Here is a 22,116-nt window from a genome sequence, read left to right as displayed (position 1 = left end):
GCAAAGAAAAGAGGACTAGTGCTTGCAAGCTAGTTCCTGAGAAGGAATAACTCCTTTTGGAAAGCTGAGGCAGGTTTTCCAAACAACTGAAAAGGCTTTTTCGTGGAATTGCCTGGCTGATGTTGGTCCCTGATCTTAAACTTCCTATTTTCAAAGTATGCAGTTTCCATGATATGTGTATGTTTGGACATAACATTAGCTGCAAAAGGCAGAGATCCCTTGAACAGCACAACATACATGACAGCAGGCTTTTGAGTTGGATCTACTGAGCACTTAAATTTCTGGGTTTGCTTTGGACTGGTAACACAGGCCTGTCGGCACTGTACAGAGTTTCTTGTATGTCATGTAAATCAGTTTCACAAATACTTAGCAAACTTACTGTGTTGAATTTTTATTTTAGTGCCCTAGTACTCCTATAAGCCTCCACAAATATTAACTCCAAACAATATTTTTTTACATAAAACAGCTACAAGCAATAGAACCTACTTGGTTACTCAAACAGAAAAACTGCATAGTTTCCAGAATAATACTGTGAATGTTAAGTGCAGCCCTCTGTAAGATTTTGATAATTAAACCATAAAACTTGTGGGAACTGAGTACTCAAAGTAACTTGAAATGTGAGCTTCACTATGTTTATACAAGTTACTCTGGAGGGGACTTTGGTGGAGGCATAGTAAGACCTTTAGCCACTTGACGCCTGGAATATAAGATGACTCATGAACAAAATATACTCTGAATTCCAAGAATAGTTAAGAAATTTTAGTAGTTCCTTGAAAATAGAACTAGAATTGCCTTTATTCTGCAACCATTCTGAACTCAAGTAAGTCTGTGTTACTGCAACAAATCTCTCTAATACATAAGCAAAATACATACGTATGAAGAGTAAAGTGCTTGTTTAATGTTGTTACCAGTGAAGCAATCTCGGAATATTTGGTTGTTTTTGTTGGTAGTTTTGTTAAAAAGAAATTAGAAGGGGGGAGGGGAGGGAACGTTTGGTTTTTAGGATTAGATCAAGGCGTTTGGTGGTTTGATTTGTTCTAGGCAAACATTTGTTTTTGCTGTTAAAGCTAGTGTAGTCCAATAAAGCCTTGGAGAGGAGATGGTGTTTATTGGTGTTCTTCCAAAAGTTTTGAAAATACTTCTAATGTGCTTTTGCCTTGCTAGTGATTATTGTGGAATTTCCTTATTTTTTGCCTGACCCAGTCTGCATTTTAGAATATAGAAATTTGAAACTGCCTTTCCATCATGGTTCATTGTGTATTCTCCATCGTTTTGTGTCAGTTGTCAGCTTTTCTGAAAGTTAATGGCTGCTTTCTGCTGTAATTGCTGAGGCTCAGAATGCTCCTTGAGGAAAGATTGACTGTGAAGGCTGCCACAAACCCTTGCCTCTGCTGGAAAATAAGGGTAGAAGGGAAATACTGTGCTCATGTTACAAATTCTTAATCATTTATATGTGAAGCTATTGCATATCTGTGATTTGAATCAAAGGCTCCCAGTATACTGGAGAAGTGATAAGTGTTTATGAGAGCGTTTTGTTAAATCTGTAAAATAACCTTACTGGCTGGGGTTGCTAAGTTTTGTGACAATATTATGGGAGAATTGTTAGATATTGACAGATAACTTCTGGAAGACTCCACTTTGTGCTGAATATGTACTTTCATATTATTCTTTGCTGCTTTCAGCTTTTCTTGTCACAAGTGTGAGTACTGGTCTTAAGAGAAAGAAAACTTTCGTTTTCAGTAATTGCTGATGTGGCAACCCACATAGCCTGGGGAAAGATACAATGTGACACACAATTAACGCTTATAAACAAAACCCTAGTAGGTTGGTGGTACTGGAGAATTCAGGGAAGCTATGGAAGGGCAAATGACCATCAGTACTTGAGGGAAACGAGGGGTTGACTGGGTGAGGAAATGGGGCAGTGGAAAGGAATTGAAATTGCTGGAGGAACCTTGATGAATGTATCTCAGACTGAGTTCCTAGAAATAAGAATAAAGCGGCCGAAGGAGAGGTTCACAAAGAAAATATTTGCTGGAGGAGAAAGGACCAGAAGAAATTAGAACTAGATTTGATGTGACACTGGTGGTATGTTACTTTAGAGTAAGGACCCATTAATAAACCTCAAGTGGAATCTTGAGTCCTCTGCAAATAGCAAATATTTAGAAAATCCCTTTAACAAAATGAATTTTTGACATAGTACCAAGCCTCTGTGTGGCCATTGCTGTCAGATTAAGGTGACACAAGACTGTTTATTGGCCCTCACTGTCTGATCCTGTGGATGAACCAGGAAGAGTCAGTGTAGTGCAAGAGGATGAGATCTGCTTTGCTCCTAGTTTACAGTGTCCAACATTTTAAACATACTGAGAAGATCTTCTAGTTTGTGGAGGCAAGCAGTCCAATGGCAGGCGATGTTCTGGGATCTAGTTGTATCTTTGTATATGGATGTGTATATGTATGTAATTCCTGGAGTGTTTTGAAGGGATTTCTGAAACATGGCATACACTAGCTTTTAAACTTGTGGGAGGGATGTCCTCATACCACTTTGTCACACTGAACAGGGATTAATTTTGGTCTTCATGGCCACAGAAATAGGACTGAATTGTTAGGGAAGATATTGGTGTCTAACAGGAAAGGAGAACCCAGACTCTCTTGAATGTCAAGTGTTTTGCAGATTCAATAGGCATAACTATTACCACGTTTAATAACTTACACTAATTATTAAAAAAACCCCATAATGTTTGTGAGAATTATTTGGCCCCGTTATCCTCATTGTCATTTTTGTGTACATTTTAAAAATAATTTTGCCAGGCACTAGAATGAATAAATAGAAGAGGTTGTGGTAAAAGTTGATTTAAGATTTTGAATCTCAGCATGCCTTCTCATTTTTATATGATCAAATTAGTTGTTAATGCACTTAAGGCATTGTCATTAAATACAAGACCATTATGGGGTTGTAGGTATATTTTACACCTTTTTATGTTAGACCATTTCAAACTATGAAATGAAGGTTTTTATAAAGAGTCTGTGAAGTTTGACAGACCAGCGTTTTTCTGTCTTCACCTGTTCTACTTGACACTGAAGGCGTCAACTTCCTTTGAGCCTTTTGGTAGTATTTCATTGATGTTCATACTCTTGGGTGACTGAACAACCTAAAGCTCTGAGATTTTTAAACCTTTTTTGTTTTGAGTGATTGAATAGTCACCGTAAAAAGGTTACGACAAGGGCTTGTTTTGATGAAAGTTCATCTAGTGGCATTATGTTATTCTGCAGAAGTCCTCATGTCAGTGTCTGCTTGTAACCTGGAGCATGGCTTGTGGTTTGATCATCCTTTTATTATGCTGTTAGTGTTGCCAGCAGTCAGTGGAGAACTGTGCAGTGTGGTGGTAACTTTCTGAGTTTATCTGTTTTGGCTATGTTGGTTATTTACCAAAAGCTTACCTCAGTAGTTCGTGAAACTTTCACTAGAATGGTTTGATTCATTTTCTTGAAAAGTTGTTTAAATGTCCCATGATTATTCAAGGATTTTTAAAATGAGTTTTTTTGGTGACTAGTCTTAGAGAATAAATCTTGCAAGAATATTTTGAAATGCCCATAGAATAAGCTGGTCTTCAGTTATCATGCAGAAATGTGTTCCTTGTGTATAAGATATATACAGTTTATATTACTGCCTGAGTCTTGAAGTCCAGCTTTTTTCTTTTAAAAAAATATCTAGTTTCCTGATAATCTTTTCAATAAAATCAGTTGTTATTTAAAATTGAATTTCTCTCCATCAACAGTTGTGCATTTTTAGTGAGCCCCAATGTTTTTTTGTTACAGTTCTGCATCACTTCACGTAAGTGATAGCTGTGGTGCATGGCTCAGTGACAGGGGAGTTCTTTAAGAAAGGGTGGTACAGATATTCACACAAAGACAGTATTTCAGCTGTGCAGCTTGACTGCCAAGCACCACTTGAAAGAGCCATTCTGTTCAAGAGAGAAAATGTGGGAGGTTTGAAATACTCAAATGGGATTTGGCTGTATGATTAGGAACTGCTAGTTCAAAGAAGACCAGCCAGTTCCGGTGCACTGAAATGGGACCCATGAAGAAAGATGAAGAGACTAGGTATTTTTGAAATGAGCTGAAATGAAGGAAAACTGTGGGATGGATAAAGCCTTCGTACAGCATGTGGAGGAGAAAAAAATAATTCTGTGGATGAGAGCTGGATGAGATGTACAACAGCACTGTTAACTCTCTCCTTTAGAAATACTTATTTTCAGATTAATGTATGAGCAGGGTGACACTTGACCATGTGCTTGAAGCACTACTTTTGTTTTTAGGAAGAGGATGGTAGTGCTTGTTAAAGTATGGGATCTGAAAAAAAAAACAACCAAAAACACCAACCCAAACCAAATAGCCTACAGGTCACCTTTGTTTTCTATAGATAAGGGCATTTTTGCCGCCTTTAGGTATAAGGGAGGCTTTCATCTGGAATGCTGTTTAAGAATCCTGAGGGAGACTGTATCCATTATCACTTCTAAGGTTCATCTAGATTCACAAGCAATAACTTTAACCTTCGCTTTACCTAGTATGTGCATTTAGCTCATCTCTTCAGTTTTCTTTTTAATTTTATTTGTAAATCGATGAGTTATTTGTCTTAAAGGAGTTTGTCTTAGAGGAAATTGCTGAAGAGTGTTATCTTACTTAAAATTCTATAATTTCTAGATTTTTCTTTAAAAAATACCTTCTTTATGATTTTTAAACAAATGGGTCATTTCAGTTGATTAGTGAGTTAACTCACTAGTTGAAAAACTAGGTACAGAAGACCAGTAAGAAGATCTCAGTTGAAAATGCAAGCTTTTTAAAATGCTTTGCTTCAGACAAATACAAGGAAATCTCAGTGTATTTATACAATTTAGGTCTCGGTAGATTTCCCCCCCCCCCCCCCCCCCCCCCCTTGAAATCTTACTGTGTACTCATTTTCCCAGTATGATGGATCAGACTCTGTTGTCCTTGTTGAGCTCTTAGCCGAGAGACAAATATTCCTGGAAGATAACTGTACATTTGAGAGTAGCTTGAGTCATGTTAATATCCACTTTTCTGTGAAAGTATTGGCAGTCTCGCAGTATCAGGCGTTGAAGGCAAAAGACAAAATGGGAGAGTATTTTTGTTACTGTGGTAACCATGAACTGGATTATTTTTGTTTCACAAAGGAGTTTCGTAAGTTGTCTCTCATAAGAAGTTGAAACAGACTGAGCAGATGAAAAACAGTAGAATTTGTTTGAATTTCATAGCTATATTTATACTCTTGCTGAAAAAGAAAAATAGCTTTCCTGGAATATGTTGATATTTTAAATCTTGTGTTCCAACTTTTTGGAGGTTTGTGTAGGTTTCAATCTACGTGGAAAATAAGATAAAATGGAGGGAGGATAAAAGTAACTGAACCTTTCTAAAATTCCTGAGCTAAATCAGTGATCAAGTAGTCTCAAAATCACTGTGGCAAGGAGTAGCATTTAACAGGAGGTCTGAAGTGAGTTCCATAAAAATACAATCCAAATTTGTTATCAAAGCTTTTTGGATCTATACATACTCTCCTACTGTCGTTTCAATACTTGCAGTTAGTTGGTCGTGTTAGGAGAGGAGCTGCATGGTTCTAAAACAACTGCACAGTTTTGGAATCCTTCTTTATTACTTATAAAGAATGGTTATGTCCAGCAGAAGTCTTTCAGTATGGGTTCTTATAGGCCTTTTTGCATAAAGCTTCCTGCTCTTCCTAGTAGTGTGGTTTGTATAAAGGAGATTCTAATAATACCTTTCAATATTAAAACTTGCTCTGAGCAAGAGTGGAGAGTGTTTACAATGCTGACGGGTAGTTTTTTCAGTCTTATTAATGCTAGCAGTCTAATAACTGCTGTCAGTCATTAAGCTTCATTAACGGTAGCAAAAGAAGAATGTTTGGGAACAAGTAGTAAAGCAAACCAAATATAGTACTGAAAGTTTGAGAAGAAGAAAGAATGTGAATGGTAGTAACTGCAAAGGGGAAAACTACCAACTTGGATGAAAAACTGATTCAGGTTGATTGTCATCCAACTTGAAGCAAGTTATTGGATTGTTTGTTGAAATGGGAAGTTTAAATAGAAAATAGTTATTGATTCAGATAGGAGAAATGTGTGCTAACTAAACAAAAGTAGAATACTTTCTAGTTGTATTGTTTATTTGTTTTCATTTCTAGAGTGGTGAGTCCAGGATGATCTTTCATTTTCATTATACAACGTGGCCAGACTTCGGAGTTCCTGAATCCCCAGCTTCATTCCTGAACTTCCTGTTTAAAGTCAGAGAGTCTGGTTCACTAAGTCCTGAACACGGACCTGCAGTAGTTCACTGCAGTGCAGGGATAGGACGTTCCGGCACGTTTTCTTTAGTAGACACTTGTCTTGTTCTGGTAAGTGTTTGGTCATTTTCTCTGTCAACCCTTTCCTTCTTCTGACACCCTGCCTCTCTTCCCAGTATGGGCTTTGTGATCAGAAGTCTTTGAAAGCATTTAAGTTAATGACATGCCAGTGAAAACTTCAATTATGATATAATGCTTTTTTTTCCTTCATGTATTTCAGTGGTTTAAAAACACAGCTCTAGAAATACATTTACAAATCTATTTTGAAGTACATTACACATTTTCACAGCTTTCTGGAAAGTAAATAGTAAGCATTCTTTTCCTTTTATGTAAGATGTACTTAGGAAAGACTGAGATTTTTTTTTTTTAATATGAGCTTGAAGTTAGGCTTGTGAATATATAAGCCTTTTTCTCTGAACATGGGATATCTTGCAGGTCTGCCAGGCCCCTTTTCTTAAGGTTACAGAAAATTGGTGTCTGAACTAAGATGAGAACTTGGGTATACTCCTGGATCTCCTGCAGTGTGTAATGGAGGATGGGGCAGTTTCCCTAGCTGTGCTGCCCTCTGGGAGGTGGGGCTTGGTAGCCAGTTGCAGTACCACATAGATGAGTAGGTTTTTTGCTTACTTGGTGAACTGCATCATCTATAATTTCTCATGACTTGAGTGAACTTCTAAATATTAAATAATACTTTAAATCTTTGTGGGTTTTTTTTTTTTTTATTTTAAAGTCCAGACACAGATCTTTGTTTTTGGCTGTGCTTGGTAATAGGGAAAACTACAGCACAGGGTTAAGTGAAATAGGATTTATTTAAATTATAAGACATTTATCTTCTGGTTTGGTTAGGTCCTCTCAAATTATTTTTTATTTTCTTCTTCAGTATTTTCTGCATTTTGAAAAACATAGGTGTATATTTTGATGTAAGTATGCTTTAATATTAGATGAATTAAAGTGAACATTGCAAGAAGTGCAGGTGTGTGGTTAAAAACAGCCCATGAATGTAGTGTGGGGACAAGTGTGTGCATTGCTCAGATTAGGGGTTCTGCGTTAAATAAGGAAACTTGTGCCACAATCATCCATTCCAAATTGCTGTTCCATTCAGCTTTATGGTTCTGAGTCTTACAGTCCTATTCCAAAGTACGTATACATCCCTGAATAAAACCAAGCATATCTAAATTTCTCAATTTGAAGACTTGATATTAGGGTACTGATTTATTTAGTTAATACATGATCATTGATTTTTTTCATAACAAGCTTTCATTAGATGGTTAAATTTTTTCCTGTAAAAACAATTCAAATATCATTTGATATGTTAATTTCATATATTAGTGGAAATGTAATATGAATAAATAAATTTTTAGATTTAGTTTTATGACTCATTTTAACTTGTAATTATTTTTTATATGTTGTCTCTATCACTAGCAATGATGCTTTTGATGTAATTTTCTTTACAGATGGAGAAGAAAGACCCATTTTCTGTAGATATTAAGAAGGTATTACTGGATATGAGAAAATATCGGATGGGACTTATTCAGACTCCTGATCAACTAAGATTTTCATATATGGCTGTAATAGAAGGAGCAAAATTTATAATGGGGGATTCAACTATACAGGTAAATGCTTAGTTCCGTGTATTTAAACAGAAACAGTAGACTGCTAACAGTTGTTAAGAATGAGCTCCAAACTATTTTAAAACATGTAACTTTGTGGGATTTAAATAATGCACCTTTTTCTGTGGATGCCTAGGTGTTGGAGGGTATCTGATCAGCGCCTTCTATCACCTAAACTTTTAATACTATGGATTTGTCCGCTTTTAAATAAAACAAAAAAAATAACTTCTTTGTACTAATGTTTAAAAAAAAAACCCAGCAGCTTACATTGATACCTTTGATGCTGAAAAGCAAAAGTAATGCCTAGTATCACTTTGAAAAGATAGCAAGGGTCTTTTTAGGATTTGTTAATCTTTGTTACATATTTTCCTATCAGTAAAGTTACCTGATGCTACAGATCAGGTTTATTGGTAAAGTTGCCTTTTGTTTTTCCTCCATATCCTTTAAAATTTGTGTTACAGTTAGTAGAATCTAGCCAAATAGAACGAGTTTTGGGGTAAACAGATTACCAAGTCTCACCGTTTTATCACTGTGGTTTGGTTTGTAGATGTAACAATAGCTACAGCTATTTTAAATGGCTGGGGGTAGGTGAGAGGGAGAACTGGGAGGAGAGGCTGCGAAACAGACTTAATTCTGCTTCCATATGCTAGAGCTTTTTTATATTGTTGATCTCTTAAAATCATGAATGAAGCAGATAAAATAAAACATGTTTCCTCTTTTCTGTGGTTCTGGTAGTTGTCAAATTCTTCTCATTGACAAATGTTTCTTACTTGCTGTGTAAAGAAATTATTTTGCACAACTACTAATCAACACCTAGGTAGTGTGCTGCTGCCATAGGCTTCGAAGACTGCATGATTCATCCTAACACTAACAGCAATTTAGCCTCTTTATTTTCTGGAAGCTGTTTCTGGTGGTATGAGGGTATTGTCTCTAATAATTTTTCTGCCTTTTTTTTTTTTTTTAAAGCTATGCTCCAAACTTAGCAGTTCTGGCTCCCACAGTTACCCATCCAGATCACGAGATTTCTTGTTCCTGGATACAAGGAAGCATTGTCAACTTGAAATACTGCTTGTCGGGTTCAAGTGTGTTATTTCTCAATACTAAGAGAATGCCTAAGAAGGCATGCTTCTCATTTGTTCTTTTTTCTTTCTTTTGTTATGATTGTTCAGATGATCTTTCCTAAACCTGTGTTTTCTGCAGTGCAGGCAGTTGTCCTGGTGCTTTTCTCTTTAGGCCTCAGGGTCATGTGCAGAAAATCAATTGGCAGTGCTTAATAGGAATATTTCTGCTTTAGAGGTCACCTAGATCATTTTTTTCCCCTTGCAGGGAACAGTTATACTGTCCAGAGTGTGAGAAGTGTTTACTTCTCTCTGCTGGTGATGGGGAGGGCATGAAGTCACTGAACGCTTCTCTATACTCAAATGTTCATCTCTGACATCTTCATGGATTCCAGAAGTCTGTAAACTGTACAGACAAGCACAACATATGCTTGAACCTTTACTTGCTTACATCTAGTGGCTGCAACTGCAACACTTGTATCAGGAGGCGAGGAGTCTCTTCCTCTCGTTCTCATTTAGACCCTCTGGGATTCCACCTGTGACTGAAACAAAGGATCATGCTCACCCAGATTGCCCTGAAACCCTGCAGAGGCATGTGGTTGGTGTGCTGCTGCATGGGGCCGTAGCTGAAACAATTACTTGCTTCCTGATTATAGTACAGCACTGTATAATGGGTGACGTGGAACAAGGTGGTTTTTAATTCCTTTGTAATAAAGATAAGTGAATATTGCTTCAGTTTCTTTCAGAAAAATCTGTTGAAATGAGTGGTCTCTGGAAAACAAATTTGTGGCTTTGGAAGGAAAAGATGGTTGAACTCCTTAGATCTGTAGATGTGTTTTGCAAACAGAACAAGAATATTATAATTTTGTACTGAAACTTGTGAATCCAAAAGCTGTATCTGACATTCACCTGATTTTGTCGGCTGAACATTTTAACATGCCTTTCTGTTGTTTCCTTTCATTCCAAGAGGCCATACAGGCTCTAAGTCTTAGCTCCGCTACGCAGGCATTTTGGCTATAATTTTAAGGACAGTTGTATATCTTAAATCAAACTTTGTCACTTCTTTGTTTCTTCCAGACTTAATTTGATGCAGTGTAGTAGTTCAGTTACTGAGATATATTTTTGTTGTTCTTTTTTGTAAAGTTGCAGGTCTATCATAAAATGGCAAAGGTAATTTAGCAACGCAGTCCTCCTTGTCTATCTGCTTCAAGTTGTACATTATTTTACCAGTCTTGCCATTCACGTAGTCTTGTCATTGATACTTAAAATTACCAGCCATTTGAGCTATTGTTATTACATGTTTAAAATAGAATTCTTTGTGGGAAATTCCTTCTGTTTGACAAGAGTAGTAAAATTGCCTCTGATTTCCATTCTTCCTGTGTGGTTTATCGCTCCAGATGTAATCAATGTTTATCTTAGCCAGCAAGTCTCTTATGGCCACCGCTGTGTCTTCTAAAAGGCCTTTTTCCATGACAGTAAGAGGGAGCTGCTAAGCGGATTTCCATTTGTTAGTGGCTCTTTTTGGGGTTTGTCTTTTTTGTTTGCTTAAGACAAAACAACAAAAACCTCTTAGAGTGAAGTGACTTCTGGGTGAAGACTCCCTTTGTGAATTTCAGATCTATACTGGAAGCTCTTCTGCAGTGGAGGAGTCTGTTCATTGTTAAAGATCATTCTGCCAGCAGTTCATTTATAAGTAGCTCTGAGTTTGATATTTAGTTTAGACCAGCAGTCTTAAATTCATTCCACAGACAAGAATCTAACACTCATTTTGTGCAGAGTCAATTTTCAGTTCATCTTTCTTATCACAGACATTTAAAAGTAACTGATTTTTTTTTCCCCAAAGGTATTTTATACAGGCTGGCTGGTTTGTGTGAGAAAATAACTGTTTTTTAGGGGCAATTCTTTTCCTTCCTCTTACCTTTATAGGTTTTCTTCTGCATGAAATTTTGTTGCAAGAAATCCTTCAGACTGTTCATCATTAGGACAGTTACCCATCAGGGCAGTGATCTAGATGCAAACCAGTTTTACTTCTGATTTTTTTTTTTTTTTCTCCTTCTATCTCATTTCAGATTACTTCTCAAAATGAGGTGGATATCTGTTTTATATAGTTCTCTGGGCTAATGGAACACGAGGTGAAATAGTAGGCTATGATTTTGGCATAAATAACCCGATTTTTTTTATTACTGGCATTGCAAATTTTTCCAGTTCTCTCTTTTTGGGCAGTTCTTGCACACAAGGTCCTACTGTGTTTTGGAGCCATGAAAGGTAATGGTACAGGCACATAGAGAGTAGAGAGAAATGGAAAGTGCTAGACAGTGCGGGATTATACAAGACAAGTTGCTTCCTCATTGTGGAGCTGCTGTGGACAGACAGTACAAGCCCTGAAGATAGTGGCCTCATACCTTCACAGTTGCATCTTCCCAGAGAAATAAAAAACGGGATTATTGTTGGAAAAAACGCATCTTCACCTAACATTATTTCTTTGTCTAGATTTTTTTTTTTCTCTACTTGATCTAGTAGTTTCTTTAATCTACTTCTGTGACTGTTCTGTTGGAAGACATCTTGGGCAAAGAGGGCCTTCAGTGTTAGGGGAATATTTGAAATATGTTCTCCTTGTTTGCAGAAACGGTGGAAAGAGCTCTCTAAGGAGGACCAAGCGCCAAGTTCTGAGCAGTCTCCTCCACACCCAACAAAAATAACCACAGAGAAGTACAATGGGAACAGCATAGGCCTGGAGAACAAAGATCAAATGGAGAAAATAAATACTGACCCGGCCACTAAAGTTCAAGATATCACAGATGGAAACATTGAAAGGTAGGCGAGATGAAGAAACTGTTTAGAAGACAGATACACTCTCTCAAAAGGCTGAAATACTGTATGCTTTTCTTATCATAAGAAAACTTAAAAGATTTCTCTTCAGTAGACCAAAAGGACAGGTGGTATTTGACTGTCTTAATTATTTTAAAAATACAACTTCAGTTATTCCTTGTGATAAAGTTCTGTTGTTTAAAGGTCAAGAGAAGAAAAACAAATGTCTCTAATTGAAGCAGCTAAACCTTATGCTTGAAAGCATTTTTCTGCAGACTGTGAACTCTGTTGTGCAGTGTGAATTAGATCCTAAAAGTGCCCAGCATAAGTCGATACTGATTTTTAAATGCAATGCTAACTTCTGTTTGGAAAAATATATGATACCTCAGAAACACAAAGTTCTTATCACCTACCACTTTCTGTATGGTGATTGAAACTGAGTCATTGAAGCCAGAGGTCACCCTCCACTCATGTTAAATCTACCACTGAAATTGATTACTGTGGTTTAGCTGTGTCATATGTATTTGTCTTTCTCTGTTAAGTTTCTCTGCCTCATGAGCAGTAATGAATGCCTCAGCTACAAGCTGCTGTGTGTGGGGAATTGCCATCGGAACTGCCGCACAAGGCGCTTTGTCACTTGGGCCTGCCTGCCTGAGGGGGGCCAAATGTGGATCCATGGCCAGACCCAGAAAGCGGGCTGAGCCCTGCGCTGCACGGGAGGAGGCAGTGTCTGCCCCAAAGGGCTCCAGTCTGAGACAAGATGCAGCTGTGCAGCATAGATAGGCTGGAATTCTGAAATAACGGATGATTTACTGAATGGACTGCTGAGTGCATTATCTCTCCATGTCTTGATGAGTGTTGAGAGACAATGACAGCGATTCTGTAGATGCTTGAACGAGCCCCTCACAAGCAGTGGGGGGGGGGCATGGGTATGAGTATGGTGTTTAGTTTTCTTGTGTTGGGGTTACACTTTCTTACAGATGATGAGGCTACTTTTGGAGGCAAGAATTACAGGGTGGCCCTGATGAAGTGTAACAACACACAACTGATTTTTAGCCCATGTCTTTGATTGGTTTACAGCCTAAGATGAGCAGCATTAAGTCCGTATGCAGATGTGAGTAGGTTAGGATCAGTGAGGCTAGTGTGAACTCCTCAGTGGCGTCACATGCTTAAATACTGTGAATGTTTGCACATAGTATCTTACATTGCATATAAAAGCAGCCTCCCTGCGAAAAATCTCAGCCACCAAATGGGGCATTGATGGGAGTGAAATTCTAAGCTCAGATAATTAAGCTAATTCTGTTCCCTGTTGAAGGCATAGGTCAAAGCACCACTTAGAGCTTTACGTATGTCATTTACATACTTCATGGGGCTTCACTGACCTGAAAGGTTGTTAAAACAGAGCGAAGATAGCTTGGTTTAGTTTTTATACTCTGCTGCCATATGCTGCTGGTGGGTTGGTTAACTGTTGGGAGTGTGTTGGGAAGAGGTTTATTTTATTACTTTAATAGCTTTCTTCCCTGTTCTACGATTTAGGATTTACCTTTTCTTTTCTTTTCTTTAAGTACTGTCCGAAAACGACTGCGAGAGGATAGAAAAGCAAACACAGCACAGAAGCTGCAGCAGATGAAGCAGAAGCTAAATGAGACTGAAAGAAAAAGAAAAAGGTGGTTATACTGGAAACCTATTCTCACTAAGATTGGGTTTGGTACACTGATTTTAGTTGGTGCTTATTCTTTCTGGAAAATGTATTTTCAAGAACATTCCTTGTAAGTAAACAGTAAGCCTGTCTGCTCCCGCAGCTCATTCTGCTGCAAGTTAATGACTAGGGGTGTGACTTTAAGCAGTAAACTCCTTACACCTGGAATGGGTACAGACTATTACATACAATAGAGAAGTGATGCAAACTTGATCACATGTCAACATCTCAGGACTTTGCACTGCAGGTACTTAGAAAAATGAACTGCTGCCCCCCAACAAAGTTGATGGTTTTTGTTTATATGAGCAGGTACAAACTTGCTGCAACTGTTTATACACTTTTTAAAATGGTGTTCTACCAGATCTTAAGCAAACCCTGAACCACAAAGGTTTTAGCTGCTGAAGGCTGTCGGGGTTTAAATTTACATGCCTGACATAAGCAATAAACAGTGTTGTATCATTTACATTATTAATGCAAAGTTATCCTTAAATGTGTGTAATGTGTAATGTACTAGTGACATGGACATAAACATTTTATATTCTTATGACCTAGGATAAATATATTTTATAATTGCATATTTAATCTTTTTGTAGTTCACTGTACTTTTAAAAGCTCAGTTTGTACAAATTTCTGACCAAAAAGAATTTGATTTTGAAACAACATGTAATTATAATTTGTGCATGAAAATAATAGTGCAACCATTCCCCATATTTTGACTCTCCAATTTATGATATGAGCAGCTAGGGGTCTGATGAAGCACCAATTTCTATTCTGTTAATTTGCATTCCTTATTTATTTTTTTGTAGTTTTCATTATTTAAGTAAGGCTTGGAGGTTTTTTTTAAGGCTTTTGAGAACTTAGCCCCTACTAGCATACTGTTGATTAATGTATTCAGACTTCAACTACTGTTTGAAGGCCAACATTGTTAAAGTTCTGACATTCCATTAAATGTGAAACATAGTGGTTTGTGTGTCTATAGATTTTAATTGCTAGAAAGAATAAAATTAATTCATCACTAATAGGTGTAGGAAGCATATCAAAGGAAACTAGAGTTGGACTTCCAAGGGTGGTTGTAGTAGAAAACAAATGTTGGTAGTATTCTCCTGTACACAGTATGTTCTGCTGTATGAGCCACTTCTGTAGCTTCACAAAATCTAGAACTGCTTTTCAGGTTCCCCAGCACTGTAGAGGCATGACTTAAAACACTTAACTAGGATTTTGGGAATACCTATGCTACAGTCACTTTAAAATTCTTGAGCAGTTCCTTTCCACTAGTTGGGCGATAACACTTTCTAAGTAGTAATTCAACACAAATCGCTTGCTGTCCTTTAAATTCTCTTTGAATACAGAGATCGTATGTGGCTGTATGTAGCTTGCTGTCATTCAAGTTGAGACCTAATCATTTGTAGTATTGGACTGCACTTTGAAACCTGGATTTTATTTATTCAAGCATTGCCTTGTTGGGTGACTTCAGAGAAGTCATGTTTTTTTCTCTCCCATTTTCCTAGCTTGGTTGTTTACTGTTGGGTACAGGGGTTTGAGGGTGAGTTCTTTTTCTCCCTCCCCCCCCTCCCCCCCCTCCCCTCCCTCCCCTCCCTCCCCTCCCCTCTTTTCTCCTTTTGTAAAGCACTTCTTGGATTTACTGATGAAAAGTACTAAAAGAGCTAGATAATTACTTTGCTCCTTATCCAAAGGAATTAACTTGAAAGGTTTCCAGTATGTTCAAGCTTAGTAGTAACATACCAGGCATGGGGCCCAAAGCGTCTAACATTTACTACGCAAAGCTAAGTTGAGTTTATTCTTTGAAATTCTCATTTCACAATGGCTAATACTATTTTGGACTAAGCTGTTTATATAGTAAACAAATGCTTAAGGGTCCAGAGAAGGAAAACAAGTGTAGTTTCATACAGTTCTGAATTTGGGAAATTGCGTCAGTAAAACAAGACAATTTGTCCTGTGGCATTATTGACCGACTATGCAGCTCTAATAGCAAAATGACCTACTGGCTGCTGTGACACAGTAGAGGCAGGCAGCTTGTGTGTTTTAAGACATTTCATAATTTTTACAACCATAGTAACTCTTTTAGCCAATGAGGCTTGGCAAAAGATTCTTTCCTTCTTTCTTTAAATTGGGAAGACAGGTTTTTCAGTATCAGCTATAACTGATAGTAGGTGTACATGTATGTGCCTTATAAAAGATATTTTGGTTATGGAAAAAAACATGGAATGTAATTAAATGCTTTTATAACAGAAATACTCGAGATTTTATTCTAAATAATTAAAAGCAGCTAAGGAAAAAGCGCAGATGCAGCCTTCACTGAAATCACACTGTCATTTATCGCCTCTCTGCATGAGAGAGAGTTCCTGGGCCACCAGTATCCTGCAGACACTGAGCTCTTAACTGTGGCTTCTCAAGTTGTCACTTGAATTTTTTTCTTGATTCCGTCTTCTGAATTCTGAGTTTTTTATTCTCTCGATTCTGAGCAGGCATTCTGTTTTTCTGGGTAGGGCGGGGCGGATGGGGGCCATCTGACATCATCCCTCGCTTCTTGATGCAGTAAAGCAGGACTTGCACATTCAAATGCTGATCTGTAAAAATTTAGTTTGGTTCCGTGATTGTATCTATCTTGAGAGTCTAACTGTTAATAATTTAAGGACTAGAAACCATTACATTGTGTTCTGGGCAAATCTGTTTTGTACAGTGAATTGTCCAGGATGGTATAGATGTAGGAAGGGAAATTAAACATTAGATCACTTAATACATTCCAGGAAATAATTTGGATAAAACTCTTTATTTCTGGTCTGTCAGTAATCCTAAAAAAAAATAATGGAGGAGGCTTGTTCTCTTTACTGCAAACTGAGCCCTTGTGATACTCTGTTACTCTATAGGATTTAAACTTGCAGTGGTTTTGCACAACTTGGATGTTAAGTAAGAACAAATATGGGCCAAAATGAAGAACTGTCAATCCCAGTGACCTCTATCGTAGGAAATGCTTAAAGAAAGAGTAAAACTGATGGATGTGTCTTCTGACCCCTCTCCTGCCTGCCCCCCCCCCCAGTTTCTGGCAAGCTACTGGCTGGTCCTGTGCTGCTTCTAAAATGCTATTGCACTCGATTCAAAGTGTTACTGTGTTGGGTTTTTCCCTCTGTTCTGGAAATAAGTCAGTCAAAGTATTTGATGCATAGTGGACTTCCTTGAATTTGATTAAACAATGTTTGACCCTCAGATGAACACTTCTGTACAAATCATGCCTGTTTTTATTTAAAAAAAAAATCAGTAACTAACAAACATTTGGACCTCTGTTGCAAGGGTCTTGCAAATTAGGAATTAGTCCTTTAGGTTTTCTGTTTATGTTCTTGGTGCAGGGACAGTCCACTTAGTGATGGTACCTCTGTATTTTTCTTGAAATGTATCAAGTGAAATAATTGAATGCAGCATGGAAAAACATTACGGATTGATTCTATGGAAGTAAGATGTTGCAAGTGAAAAATTAGCTTATTTTGTAAAACCTTGAGTGAAATGATTTACTGTCATCAATTTATATCCCACTGAAAAGGGAAGAGGTGTAAATGTGTATACATGTATGTGTGACTGGATTGTGCAGGCAATTAAAAAGCCTGGCTGGCTTTAAGTTTAATGAATGTTAACCAGATTATTTAGTTTGCTGTTTGGCGTTACAGTTAAACCTGAGTCACTTGAGGACTGCACAAGAAACTAAATTAATGCTGACAAAAGAGGAAGTCTTCTGCATGGTCGAGTGGCTTAAGTCAGGATGAAATTTGCAAAGTTGACATAACATGCAGTAGTCTTCCTGGGCTTTTTTTGTTTTCCCCTGAAGCTTTAGGTCAGTCTTTCATTTTTATGTATGAAAAATAAATGTGTTCAAAATTGCACTTCTGTCTGAGTCTTTCTTTAAATTGGAAGGATAAATACTTGGAAGAAATTTTTAATGTGTCTTTGATCAAAGAAAGCTGCATTATAAATCAGTGTAGTGCTTGCAGAATTTAGAAGTGTTTTACTTGTAGTAGCTTGTGAGTACCGAGGTCTTTTTCTGTGTTCTTCAGAGTAGAGCTTTATCTTCCCTAAGAACAAAATGCCCAGTGTTGGGATGTCTTCCTCGCTGAGAAACCTTTGGCTAGAAACGCTTATTTCCATGCTGCTGTGCCAGGACTGGCCTACAAAGCCATGAGAGGGGATGTTAGTGTTGAGAGATGCAGCCTTCTGTAGTCCCACCAGGGCCCAAGACGACTTCTGCAGTGTTTGTGGTTAGGTGCCCAAGAGTAGTGGCTTGCTGGACTGAGGCCTATACGTGAAGCTCTCCAGCAGGCATGTGCCTTATAGAATAATATGGAAATACCTCTGAAAAAGCAACGGCTTTCCAAGAGCACTTGCTGCAGGCAAACAGTAGGCAGTAGTTGCCACAGAGAATGCATGAGAAGCTGTTGGTGTTTATAGTGAATTGCAAACCCGTTGTCTGTTCTTAATTTTTTTTTCTGTACTGTGTACTGAATCGGTGACTTTCTTTTGCGTTGTGTGTCGCAGGCCGAGACTGACTGACACCTAAGCCTTCAAGACTTGTGAATATTCTGCAGCTATAAACTGCAAATTATTGACATGCAAAGCGAGACATGAACCCCTCTTCGGGAACAAAAAGTGAGGTCTGTTAAGTACCAAGAAGACCTCAGTTATCTGTTTACAGCGTAAACTGCATCGAGGGGAAGAAGACCACCAGCAGCGTGCCACTTTGCAAAACAAAATAATTTGCCATCTTGTGTTTTTATAATGCCGGTATTACTGTAGAAAGATGTAAAAGAAATAAATTAGGAAATATTTTGTTTTGTACTGCCATTCTTACTGTATTTTTATACTTTTTGGCAGCATTAAATATTTTTTTAAATTGACAATACACGGTTGTGTGCGCATTATGTTAGGCAGAAACTGTTAAGAGCCTGTTTTGTGGAAAATGTTTTACCTTAAGGTTTCCTGCTATACTGTCTTAACTGGAAAATGGCAAAAAGATTAGAATGCGCTTTATGCAAATATTTTAATTGATGCTAAGTATTGTAGTTTGAGCTAGGAGGAACTCTTGCACATTTCTTTTGTAATACACCACTAAGAATATTATTTTATTAATCTGACCAGTTGGTTTGGTAATCCTTCTGATGTTTGCTATGAAATATGCACAAAAGAGTCACTTTGTGAAAGGAAGGTGTTTTGTTGGTGATGTTTTAAAGGAGGGGAACAATGGGAAAGCTGACCTCTCGCTGCCCACGGTCATACACAATTAATGGGTGCTGAGGGCCAGGTGCAAAGCGCACAACGTCAGTGGTGTTTCTAATTAAATGGGCTTTGGACTGTGCCATTGCAGTGTGTTGTATGTATGGTATTTTACTTCACTTCTCCCCTCTCTTGTCACCTTTCTCCTGCCACAGTCTGCGCAGCAGGATTGGAAGGGGGCAGGCTGGAATGGTGCTTACGGGACTCAACAGGGTTTCCAGCCCTGCGCCTGCTGTAACAGCTGATCTCAACTCTGTGCTTGCTGACATTCTCCAACAGTTTCAGATAAACTTTAATTCACCAAAAACCTATCTTTAACATGACTGTCTAAACTACAGTGTGGTGGGGTTTTAGATGTAATTTGTACTCTGCATATTTTTGTATCAGGTTTTTGTACAAATTATACAGTTGCTGAAAGTAAAACATGGAAGAGGGGGGAAATCTAGGCCACTTCAGGCAGATTTTGCTGAAATAAGCAGTAACCTGAAATCTTAACTTGGTTTCGAGGCTCATTCATGAAGGCAACTGTACTCGGAGTTGTGTTTAACTTGAAGGTGAAGCTGAATCAAGGCAGTACTTAATGACATTACTTGAGCTAAGTATTGTGCTTGGCACTATCTTGAAGTAGTTTAAATCACCAGAGTCTGGTTTGCCTAAATATTTTAATTTCTTTAGATGTGTAGTATTGTTCCTAGCCTTATGCTGGAGGAGAAAATGACATCACAGCTTGCTTCAGCTTTCATTTTTAAGTTGGTGCAGCTGTGAGACCAGGAGTGTTTATATGGGAGATCATGGTCTGCCAAAACCACTGCAATAAACCCTGTTGTTGTTCCAATACAGGAATGGAGCCTGTCTATGCCAATTGATATGTCTTCAATACAGCAGTTCATGCTTTTTACCCATGATTTAGGGTTTTATTATTTTTGTCCTTTTGGAACTGAGAATAAGCACAAGGTGTATGACTACTGGAGATGTGCACATGCTTCGCTCGTTTTATTTGCTGCTAATGATCAAATATGTGACTAATTTGTGTTACCTGGTGGGGTGTAGAGAGCTAAATGTACTTTGGCCCTTGTTGCAGAGTGGACTCATCAAAATACTGGTGGCTCTTGTTTTTAAAATAGTTTTCATCTTCTGAGCTGCTGGACTAACTTTGGCAGGGTAGCAATGAATAGGCAAAGGGGATTAAAGATGGAGTTGTTTCACGCACTGAGCTTTGTCAGGTTTTATTGAGGGCTGCCTTGTGACAGCAGAAGTCAGCTCACTGGCGCAGGGACTCCTGACATATGCACTTGTTTTGTTATTTCTACACAAGGCCACAATTCTTGACTGCCACTGGGAGTGTATTTTAAAAGGTGAAGGAAAGGGAGAGGCTGACTTCTGAAACAAAGAACAATGGAGCATGTAATTGCAGCCTTGAAAGAAATGGGGTTAGAAGAATCATAGACTTGCAGATTTTTAAATGAAAAAGCTATAATTTACTGGCTGCCATGTTTTTTTTTCCATCCTCGGGAGCAATGTTGCAGAGGTACGTGCTTTGTGGTTTTGCTAGTCATCTTAACAGGAGGATGAAACTGTGACCTTGTTCTGCAGCAAGGTTTTGCAAGTGTGCAAAGGGGTAGGCAGGCAAGGAGGGTGCAGCAGTCAGGCTGTGTCAGGGTAAGTGCTTAGGAGTTGCAGTTAAGCATCAGATAGCAGATACTACAATTCAGACCTGGATATTTTAAATAATGAGCATTGCTCTGGGGAATCTTACAATTTTTTTCTGCCACAGGGCTATTTTTCAGAATTGTGTTAAAAAACAGAAGTCTGTGGCCTGTCTGGAATGGTCAGGCTTCATCTTTACTACCAGTGCATATCTTATAACGCAAGCCTCCAAGCAGACTTTCCTGCAGTATAGCGATCAGTTGTGTACTGCTCCTTCCTTATCTGGAGAGCGCCCTAAGGAATCATTTTTACAGCCATGAATCTCTGGTGGAGGTAAGTCAAGGTATCTTGCTGGCTAAAACCACCCATCCATGCCCTAGGAGCAAACTCCTAGTTGGAGGACACAGTAATTCAGCTTGCCCTTGTTTTGAGGTCCTGTGCACTCCAGAGGGAGAGACTGCAGTGTGACAGTTAACCCAGAAACCAAACCCAGGAGAGAAGGCTGATGCAAGTTTGAGCGTGGAGTTCATTGTAACTTTAGAGAGTGGGCAGAATTTTAGAAGAGCTACCAGTGATCAGAATTGCGAGAACTTAAGTTCTTGGAATTTTTGAATCTCTAAGTCTTCAAGAATTTCTGACTGCTCGCAAATATTAGATTTCGTGCTTCATATTGCTTGTTAATAGCTGAAAAGAGATGCCATTGCTGGAACACTGCTCAGGGCCAGCATGGATATAAAGGTCAGTCAGTTCAATGAATAAGAGTAGAGAATAAGACCAATAAATCTGAATTTTGTATTTCCCTTTGCCTGCCTTTCTCACAAATTTATTGCAAGATTTAGATGAAAAGGTAGAATATCTTAAGGAAAAGGGGTAGGAAAGCCACTGTAGCTACTGCTAGTTAACTACACGATGGTGCTTTTCAGTTAAAACACCTTCAAGTGCTACTTTCTGTTTTCTTGGGGATCTTGCCATGGTGTTAGAAATCGAAGCTTGCCTGGTGCTGTCACATAGGATTGTATTCTCTCAATGCATGAACAGATTTCCTTCAGATGTGTAACTACTGAAGGAACAGCAGGTGGTAGGGCAGCCACGTCTCTGAAACCAACGTTAGCCCCAGTTCCTGTTAACCTCTAGAAGAGGTGGGTAGTGCAGCAACCAGCCAGAGCACACAAATCCTAAGGGACTACCAGCAGATCTTGTATTTAGAAACACTCGGAGAGTGTAAAGAATCATGGTTGGCTTGCACTCATTAATTGCATTGTTCTAATTGCAAATAGTTGAATTAAAATTTTAAGATTTTTTTTAAAAAGCCTTGATCTTGTTTTTTTTAAAAAAAAAAAAAAGTTAAACTATGTATTCTGTCATTATCCAGCAGATAATATTTTCCTAAGATGTTTGCAACATAAGTACCAGTTTAGCCAAAAGTACTGGTTTAGCCAAAATGACAATAATAAAAATGACTATGTTTAAGCTATTTGCAAGAATATTTTCATGAGAAATTGCACCTTTATCTGTAATCGGCAAAAGATGGAAAGAAAAAACAACTCCCATGCCTCAAAAATTCTGAATGCCTCTTTGCTGTGCTCAAACACTCCTTTGCTGTTGCTTCAGAATCCCTGTTTTTCCTCCTCTAGCTTTTTATCACCACTT

At 38.1% G+C, this 22,116-nt stretch overlaps 1 protein-coding gene across 4 annotated transcripts in view; it reads left to right on the top strand.

The window, feature by feature from the left end:
* PTPN2 (protein tyrosine phosphatase non-receptor type 2) overlaps nt 1–21,823 on the top strand; it is a 36,049-nt gene extending 14,226 nt beyond the window's left edge. For 2 of the 4 annotated variants that reach the window (XM_074899278.1, XM_074899277.1), the window contains 5 exons: nt 6,209–6,418; nt 7,822–7,980; nt 11,659–11,849; nt 13,409–13,510; nt 18,085–21,823. In XM_074899278.1, the coding sequence (XP_074755379.1) occupies nt 6,209–6,418; nt 7,822–7,980; nt 11,659–11,849; nt 13,409–13,510; nt 18,085–18,106 (684 nt within the window). In that variant the 3' untranslated portion in view covers nt 18,107–21,823. The other 2 variants (XM_074899276.1, XM_074899279.1) reach the window with 1 other exon arrangement.
* Nucleotides 21,824–22,116: the final 293 nt, after the last annotated feature.

The sequence above is a fragment of the Athene noctua genome, chromosome 2 (genome assembly GCF_965140245.1).
Source record: "Athene noctua chromosome 2, bAthNoc1.hap1.1, whole genome shotgun sequence".
Classification (NCBI taxonomy): Eukaryota; Metazoa; Chordata; class Aves; order Strigiformes; family Strigidae; genus Athene; species Athene noctua.
Note: the sequence above shows the minus strand (reverse complement) of the source record. Positions and strands in the feature narration are given on the sequence as shown.